This window comes from Streptopelia decaocto, assembly GCF_964273445.1.
Source record: "Streptopelia decaocto genome assembly, chromosome: 2".
NCBI lineage: Eukaryota > Metazoa > Chordata > Aves > Columbiformes > Columbidae > Streptopelia > Streptopelia decaocto.
In genome coordinates this window covers 111401691-111411465 of record NC_138655.1, presented here as the reverse complement: position 1 = coordinate 111411465, position 9775 = coordinate 111401691, and the positions used below count along the sequence as shown (strand labels likewise).

Sequence of the window (9775 nt, the reverse complement as noted above, 5' to 3'; positions counted from 1 at the left end):
ATACATTTTTTAATGGCAGAAAGTAAATATTCCTAGTAGTAGATATGAAGAGACCAAATACAATAATCTCTATTGTAAATACATGGTCCTATTTTCAAATGTGTCTTTGTTCACTTAGGTGTTTTGTTTAGTATCAAAAATCCACCCTAACCTGAGTGACATATTCCAGATGTCAACATAGAGAGATGCTCTTCAGGTACTAGATGCCCAAACCATTATTGTGTGCTTCACAGCCCATGAGTGTTTTGCATGTGTACGTTCATATGTGTATGTACATACTTTATGGCCCAGTGCCTTCACATATCTTACTCTGTATGTGAAAGTTAGCATATAGTGAAGCACTGTTTTATAAAATATCACTGTTGGCACATTCAGTACTCTCAAGGAAGGCACAATCTATGAGTTGTGTAAAGCTGCACATACAATTAATCTTTTGTAATGTGTCATAATACACTGTGTACATCATACACTGAATAGTTTGACCAGTGTGTTACTGTAGTGCTACGAATGCCTGAGGTTATATCTGTTTCTAACCACCTTAACGTCCAGATCTCATTTTGAATTTTTGGTTCCAGAAGCCCAAAATCTAAAAGTAGGATTAATGTTGATTTCAATGCCAAACAATGTAGACATCATTTCACTACAAAACCTAATCTTCTCAGCTTTATGTAAATCTTCCAAAGTGCACTAGGAGCAGGTTTTTTTTTCCGCTAGAAATATTAGATTGGAAGGACAACTGTTCAACAGATAGATACTTACCTTCCAGGGGTTAATAATAACTGGTAATTGTCCTTACCTTTCCACACTTATAGACTCACTTTACAGTTGAAGTGGGATGACAAGAGGAAGCCAGGTAATCTACGAACTGTTCATGCCTTCAAAAAGGAACAGATCCTCTGCTCTGTTGTAATTCTATAAAATCAGTAAGATCTTCTACTCAAGAATACAAGCTGAGATTTTCCAAGACAGAAGCCAGAGTGGCAACATGCCTTTACATATATCAACACAAGGAAATGATCCAATTATAGCAAAACTAATCCAACAGACCTTTGGAATTTTAGATGGAAATCTGGAAGATACTGCCCTTGCCTCCAACTGTTTTTGCCAAACTCGTGAGGACAGCAAAGGGCCAACGAAGTCATCAGCCCTGTGACAAGTGTCAAGGAAACCTGAAGCTATTGCTGTGGTCACATCAAGTGTCTGGTAATGTCTGTGTGTCTTGCTGTAATTGCTCAGTTTCATGGAATCTCTTTGCTATCTCACTAAAAGTGTAGAATCAACATTTTCTCTCACCATTTTGTGTCCACATTTCTGAAATACGGGTAGAACTATTGGCCTATTGGAGTGTTAAAACTGCATTTTATGCCATTAGCTATGTCACTAGTAAAAAAACACTATTCAAAGAATGCTACAATTTTCTGTTTCTTTTTCTGTCATTTGTATGTTAATTTCTGTTGTATAAAGCATACAGTTTCTGTTGAAGTAAAATGCAGTTACGTAGTTACATGACGCCAACCATCCCACGTTAGGGATGGAATGAGCAATAAAATGCCCATCCTTCTAATTCTGTGTTTCTTACAAGTTAGACTGGCAAGGCAACATAAAGAAACCTGCTGCCATCCCTGTTCTCTGGATAAACAGAAAATTCAATGCTACATGTCTGAAAGCTTCCAGCATGTACATTCACGTACCATGCAAGGGTATGAAGAAGGGGAAGAAGGCTATGATTCTTTCAAAGACAGCAGATCAAAGCACTATCTGCCCAAATTGATTAAATACAGGTATTTTTAAAGCTTCCAGTGTTATGGTGTTACTTGCTTCCTTGAGTATCACATACAGAAGTTCCTGAGCTTGAGTCATTTGAGTCAGAATGAAAACAACGTTGGGCAGGTTTGTCACTATCAGAAGATGCATGCAACTGCCTACCAGCACCTTGCCATGTCGGACACTGTGGCCTCTGGCAGTGAGGAGGGCCAGCTCCTTTCTACTGTTCCTGGTGGCTCAGAGCTTCTAGCAGACTGAGCATTTTTTACCCAGCTTTGAATTTCTAAGGGAAAAAATTTTAAGAAGCTGAAATAAAAGCAAAATAGGATGGGAACATGAAAACAACATTTCTGAGCCATGCTCAGTTCCAACAGCAACACAAAACTATTCTGTTTATATATTTAGCGAAATAAATCCTGGCATCACCACCAGTATGCTTCCTTTTGTTGTGGGGGTTTCTTTTGAGTTGTGTTGGGACAAATATAGGACAAATGAGAATAAGGGACAGATGTCAGTGCCGTAAGTGCTAGTGGGAGCTGGAAACTCCCTTCATCAGTTGCTTTCAGAGTATTCAGACCTGACCAGCAGTATTTACCTGGACCAGGAGTGCTGACGGAGACCAGCTGGTGGACTCCTGCTTTGACCTTCAATTCCTCATCCCCGTCCTGAACTTGGGATCTGAAATAACAGGATTAACCCATCCCAACCCTGATCTTCAGGGAAGGTCGGCCAGCAGGGTCCCATGCCATTTGTCACTTTTCCTCAGCGCTTACCTGAAGACCGTCACTCTTGCTGCAGCAGCCCCTGACCTGCAGCCCTCAGCTGGCTGATTTCATGTTGCAGAGAGAAAACACTCCCCATGTCTGAACTCATCCCTCTGGAGGTGCACAGCTAAGCCCACAAACTCACCAAGTACCAGCACCAGCATCAGCTATCTAGCTGCCCTTCTCCTCTCAGCCAGGGATTTCTTCTGCTCATCGCTTGTTCTTTCCCCGCCTTTTCTCTCCCTCCTGGCTTTTACGTTTCTTCCACTGTGATCCATTAGGTATTTACCGACGGGGTAATGTGACTTTTCACACCGGCTCTCTGCATGCACTGCCTTGGAGACTGGTCTGGATAAAGCCTCTCCCCAACCCCAGCTGGCTGGACATCTCCCCCCCACCTTCCCCTCCCCTTCACACTAGCCAAGCCAAGGATTCCTCTCTCCCTCCCTCTTTCTTTTTCCACCCCTCCCGCCTTCAGTCCAAACCCAAGACGCAGGATCCTGCCGAGGGAAAGTGCTCCTTGAAATCATCACCGCAGACCCCGCTGTGAAAGTGCAGAGGAGGAGAGAGAAAAAGCCTCAGCAGCCAACCTCCTGCGGCTGAGGGCTTTGCAAGCAGGGCAATGGCTTCAGCCTCTCAGAGATCCTCTCTCACCTTTCTCCAGGGCGTGGGATCTGTCTTCTTCATCCTTCAGATCATCTCTGTTCAGGCTGATGGTGAGTCCACCGTTCAGTTTGGGCTGGGTTGCTATGGCTGGAATGAGAGCTGTATGTTGAAATGTGTTATTGCAAAAAAAAAATCCCACTTTTTTTTTTTTTTTTTTTTTTTAATAAGAAACTTAAATACACGCCCCAGTTTGGGTTAGGAAACGTCTGATTCAGAGGTTTTTGAGACTCTACAAATATCCTGGGGTTAAGCAGAGAGAGGAAATCAGTTCCCAGAAGGCTAAGATTATTTTATTACAACAAAATGACAGGATAGCGAACTTTTCCAGGGGAAATAAGACTAATAAAACAAAGCCAGAACATGAATAAGAAGACAGCTATATTTTAGGAGAGCTCTCCTTATAATTAAAAGTATCTTTTCTCCAAAGAACTTGCCCATCTCCCTACTTCAGATGCCCCCCCAAAGTGATTTATATAGGCAAGTACTTGAGGAAGAGAAGTCAAAAGCCTTTTCTGCTCAGTACCACACACGCTAAAGATGACTGCTCACCTTTCTGCATGCGAGTTTCATCTGCACTTCCCTGCCAAGGGATGTGATCAGGACACGAATTCAGCTGAAGCGCCAGCTACCCCTTACTCTGAAATGGGACTTTTTACTTGCTGAGGATAATCCTGAATAGCTGCACCACTTGAAACTTTCCAGTAGCCTATTGCCCTTTTAATGATTAAGCCTATAGTAATGATGACCACCTTGCTTTAGCAAAAACACAATTTATTTTTAAAATGCCTGTGTCTTTTCCTGGGAGAGAATGCTGAATGGCCACTTTTTTTCACTTTCACAGCTGTGATAGATTTATGCCTGATCTCAGGATTTTTTTATTTCGGTACACTAATCCTTTACCATTGATGTTTGCTGCATTATTCCAGATAACAGCTCTTAAATATTATAGGGCAGTAAAAAACTCTTCTTTTTTGTTCTCAGAATCTTTTTCCTCGTTAACCTAAATTTATTTCAGCTGATGACAAAGTATGGCAAAGGAAAGGGAGAAAATTAATCTTACCTCTATGTTTCTACCGCTTTGTGTAAAATGCCATTTATACAACAGAACCCTGTCTTGTAAATTTGAAGAAAATTACTTTTCATTAAGAATAAAGGAAAATAAATGTATCAGGCAGCTGCACTGTGTTTCAGTAGACAAAACTGCTATTCTGATTTTAGGAAATACTCGTTCCCTAGCAAAATGACTGTGAAATGAGGGAAAAAAATGCATACCCATGAAAGAGGTTTCTCCACAGAACTAAAGAAAAGGGGACAGGACAGGAATCATTAATCCTTTGCTAAGAGTGCTTCATCTGAAGAATTTTCTTATATTTTCAAGAGCATCTCCTAATTTGTATTTTTTCTGTAGAATTAATGGCATCATTTTGGTTCCTAAATATCCTCTAGAAGAGTAGGGGAAAAAAATGTTGGAGGTCATTTTAAGGCAGAGTTAATGACACATTTTAGTTGTCATTCAACAGGTTGTCAAATTCACACATGGTAAAGCAATTATAAGAATTAAAGGGTAGAATATCTGAAGTACATTACAGTTGTAGAGTATTATTATAATGCTGTAGTTTCCATTTTAATTTAACTTCTAAGTATCATTGTGAAAAATGTGCAAGTCCTCTAATATCATGCTCCTCAGTGTGTTCTCCTAGAATTCATATTCAAGCAAACAACTGTAACACTGTCCTATAAACCATCTGGCTTATTACACAGGGTGTTTCAAAAAAGATGGACCCAATTTCAAAGCAGAGAGATTTCAAATTGGGTCAATCTTTTTAAAACACCCTGTCCATTGATACAGAATAAAACACTTCATGTGAACTCTAAAATTTACCAGTATATGTAGGCTTACATATTTAAGACGATCTGAGAGTACGAAACAGGATTAATATTTTGTTTTATGATAGATTCAGGCCTGATCCAGACATGAAACCACCTTCTATTTTCTCTAAGTTGTAGGTGAAAATACAATTGTGCTACTCTCTAATACATGCAAATGTCACTTAAGTGCAAAGGACCCTTTCTGGGTGACACATATGTATGTATTTGTTATTTTTAACTAAAAGTAACTGACTGTTTTGCAAACTGCGAAAGGGATTTTCAATTCACCTTGTAAAAACCCTGCAAAATTCAGACTGGCCCCCTCTTTGGAGGCAAACCTCTGAAACTGGTTGCAATATATTTCCCTAAGGAAGACTTTCGCTTTATTATCTTGCACACAAATAATGATAAAGAGTAGGCAATAACGCTGGAGACCAGCAAGGTCTGATGAAGGCGTAAAGCCTCAAAGTTTAATTGATCTCTTTTGACTAGTATTTACCACAGCACATATTGCTGTCGAGACTCCAGAAAGACCAAGGTAAATGCTGAAATCAAAGATAGCTTTGTTTCACTTTGCAGGTCTTTTTACGATGGAAATGTGCTTGCTCATAGCTGTTGAGGTCAGGGTCAGATGGACAGAAGGCTTCTCAAGGGCTTATTCCTGCTTTAACTTACTATGGTATACCACTACTGTTAATGCAGTTACTGGAGAATAATATAGGTTATCATGATGGGTCTTAATTATACCAGTGCAGGCTTTTGGGAATTTCTTTGCATTTGCAGTTCGAGTAGGAGAAAAAGGGTGCAGCTTCATGCATGTTGCACAGGAGTCCCCTCCATTTTTTTTTAACTCCTTTGGTCTTTTCATGGTAGCTAAAGTATCCATGTGTATGAACCATAGTTCTCTTCAGAGTACTTTCTCTGAGACAGAACACGTCAGCAGAGGATGATGGCTATTACCCTGCCTTATTAAGACCCTCCTGAGCTTAAAAAAGCCCTAATTGCAAAACTTGACTAATTATTCCAGAGTGAAGTTGGTCTGTTGACTAAATTTGGGTTACATGGAAGACCTATAGGTCAAGCTTGTCATCTGCTGTTGACCATCTGTAGTGACTGCAGAGGTTGCAAATGGACGGATCCTGAGTCCAGAAAGATAGGCACAATTAGGTGAGGATCTGAGCTGTATTCTTCTGACCTAGAACCAGATATGTCTCATATCAAAGGTAGGATTAAAAAAAACACTATAGTTTTTCCTTTGGCTTGTTTTGCACCTTTTTTTGTAATGAAAAGGGAAGAAATATGCTTTTTCTCTTCTGCTCTCTCTAGACACTTGTATTTGAGCAGCAGGTGTCTAAGCATTTCAGGCTTCCACTTGCAAAACACCACACATTCTTTTATGTTGCAAAAATAAATGCATAAACAATTCCAAGTATTTTATCCTAAAGTCTGTAGTAAAATTAAAATCTAAGCTCAAATTGAATTTAGCTGAAGAGGAATTCAAAGGTGACCTCCCAGTTTTGCTATTTTTCTGCTGATGTAATATTTTAAGCAATTTGAATTAAATAAGCCATCTTTCACTTTAGTTTCTTGCAGAAATAAACTCTACATTCATGAACACCAAGCAGAACTGGTAATTACCCAAATCTCTGTCTGTAATTGTACAGTTTTACTGAATCCTCCTCCATTACTATTACAATCAAGGCCATTGTTACACACAGCCATAGAAATGTAAATTAAATTGCTCTTGAAGTACAGAACTGACCTTCCCTTCCTCAGCTCTCTTTTACCTCAATTCGAAGTTTTTAACATTTAAGCAAAAATAAATTAGACTCCACATTTGCACATCTTTCACCACATTTATTTTGTTGAAACTGATTAGATTTTATCCTTTGAACTAGTAATCATGTCATGAGATCAGCATACTGGACATGCCTTTTAAAGTGCTTTCATTTTATATTATTTGTGAGAGACATTTTCATTTCAAAGTATATTTTGCTATACAGTTTCATGTTTCCTTTTCAAGCATGATGCAAATCCTGCTGAAGACATCGAGAACTTTGAACTCATTTCAGTGGGTTTTGAACCATGCCTATACACCTCAGAAGAACTTTTTTTTGTCTGTTAGTGTATTAAAATAAATTAACCAAACTCTGTCTTCTTGAAAAGCAAAAAAATTCTTCCAGTTCCACTGAGATTCTTAAAAGTACGAACAAACATGGTTTGGACTGGTTTCATCTTTGAAGAATACCTTTTTTAGGCTTCTATGTATCTGATTGTCAATGGCTCTTCAGTCTCAAAAGCATAATAAGGTCCAGTTGTTAGAAGCTGAGTGTAGCAAAATTTGAAACTGGAAATAAGGTGGAGTGAGAGTAATGAACCATTGGAACAGTTTACTGTAAAGTGTGCTGTAAATTCTCCATTACTTGGAGTCATTGAATCATGACTGGATGCCTTTTGAAAAGACATGCACTGGTTCAACCATGAATTTTTGGATTAAGTGGTGGAATTACTGGGGGAAATCTACAGTCTAGTTACACAGGAATTAAACAAGGTGATAAAAACAAATCCTAGAAGGCCTGAGTGCTAAGGTTCTATGGTTATGTTTTCAATCAGAATATATTTGAGTACTCTTAAGTAAAACCCAAATTCAGCTATAACTTGTTTACGAAGTTTTAATGTCAAACAAAATTTAAAACTATTCTTTTATCAAGATATCAAAATATAATCAAGATTCTGTAATAAGAGTTTTCAGATGATGTCAGAAGTTAGCAATATAAGCTAGTTATTAAAGACTCTTTTGCTTCGAGTGTGACTTTTTCTTCAAGAGCTATGAATCCAGCTGTTAATTAACAGCTGGAAGAATTATGTCTTATCACTTACGTCTTACCATTGAAGTTAAAACTTTTTTACTGGTTTTAAGGGGAACCTGAAGAACCTTACTGTGACAAGAACATTTTTCATTCTGAAACTTCTAAACTCAAGGTGTGCATTAAGCCTCCTGAGAAAGACTACTTTGCATGGATTTTTAGCTTTATCTTGAAACCAAAGAGACAGGCTTTGTTTAAAAGGCTTCTGGAAAGTATGTAGAGTTTTGGGAATAAATGTCCACACCACTTGTCCCATCATCACTTCATGGGAAACAAATGTTATGGGGCAGAAATGAAGGAAGAGAGTTAAGGAGGAGTTCAAATATGGTGGCTGTTCAAAGGTACCACAACCAAAGGCGTATTATGTTCTCCACACAAATAAACATGAAGATATGCTCCTTCATCTTGTGCCTTATGGAAATAAAGAACAGTCTCATATTTAAAATTGTGTATTTAAACCAGAATGACAATACATCTCTTGATACGATCTCAGAAAAAACTCAGAGAAAACTGATTTCAACTGTTCCACATTGTCATAATGCACTAGAGAGAAAGGGGATACCATTTAAACTTTTCACAAACCCCATACCAAAAATGACTGTGATATCAAGTATGTGAGACAAACCTTTTTTAAAAAAACCTTTCATTACAACTAGCAGTGATACAAATTTTACAAATATTTAACCAGGACCCTTAGATCCCCAGCTTGAAAATGATACCACTTTTGTGATAAAAAGTGAGAAAAATTCAACACATTAATATCTCAAGCATGTTAGCCGTGCCACTGTAAGATGCAGAGTTAAATGTCAGTGTTGTAGTCCTATTTATTTAAGGAAATTTCCTGTTTTGATGGCTTTTGTATTTTTCCTGTTACCGTGCAAACATGTCTCCTGCATTTTTTTCCTGTAAATGTCCCTCAGTAATGTAACACAGCTCAGGAGACTCGGGTTCCAGCTGTTCCATTGACTTATCCATCCGATAAGTTAACCTTACTTGCTATTGTATTTTCTAAGTAATAAATGAGGCAAAAACATAGGACACATCTTAAAAACTGGGCAGATAGCCATAGAGCTTCTAAAGTTTTGGAGAAGATTCTTAGGTCAGCCTGGTAAGCAGGTCAACCTTCTCTATCCACTTCTGGCTAACCAGAATTTCCTATAAAGCAGTTCACTGTAATTTTCCCAACCAGTAAGTCGTTTCTAGCTTACCCTAAAACCTACTCGTCTACATAATTTGGACATCCCAGATACGTTTTTGAAGAGCACGACTCTGTTTTGAATCAGCATCTTCATAGTTTCTAGCAAAAAGTTAATTTATTTTAAGTACTAATAAACATGTAACAGTAGTTAAGGAAAGCTGTCTAAGCCTCAGACTTGGCTAGCTAAACACCTCTAAAAATGTAGTTGTTACTTTCTTGTAAAAAGACTAAGTGATGAGCTTTATTTATTCTAATTATATCTAGATGTAACTCGACCTTTAATGATTTTCTTCCTTTAAGTCTTCTTCTATACCAATAGCTGGAAAACAAGGGTTACTGCCACGTCAAGCTAAAAGTTATTATTTATTTCAAATGTTACACAAACTTGCCCTATGTGTCTTCAATGATGTATCTCAGTCCTTACAGTCAAATAGTGAAATGTAGAATGTGGACAAGTTTTTATTTGGGACAAAGCCTCAATAAAGCATTACACTTAATCCCTGCTTACCTTTAAGAATGGAAGTTGTTCTGCAGCTTAAGAATGCTTATTTAAAACCATCATCTTTCTGATTATATTATCTGATTATATATCTGTCTCCCTACACCATACATATTTCACTATTCATGCCTTTGGAAACAGCAGTCTA

General features: G+C 38.1%; 1 protein-coding gene across 1 annotated transcript in view; it reads left to right on the top strand.

Moving 5' to 3' along the window:
• Positions 1 to 3008: 3008 nt before the first annotated feature.
• Positions 3009 to 9775, top strand: part of SUSD5 (sushi domain containing 5) — a 50002-nt gene continuing 43235 nt past the window's right edge. Inside the window, exon 1 of the mRNA XM_082044233.1 lies at positions 3009 to 3244. Coding sequence (XP_081900359.1) covers positions 3151 to 3244 — 94 coding nt within the window. The 5' untranslated portion in view covers positions 3009 to 3150. The remainder of the gene's footprint in view (positions 3245 to 9775) is intronic.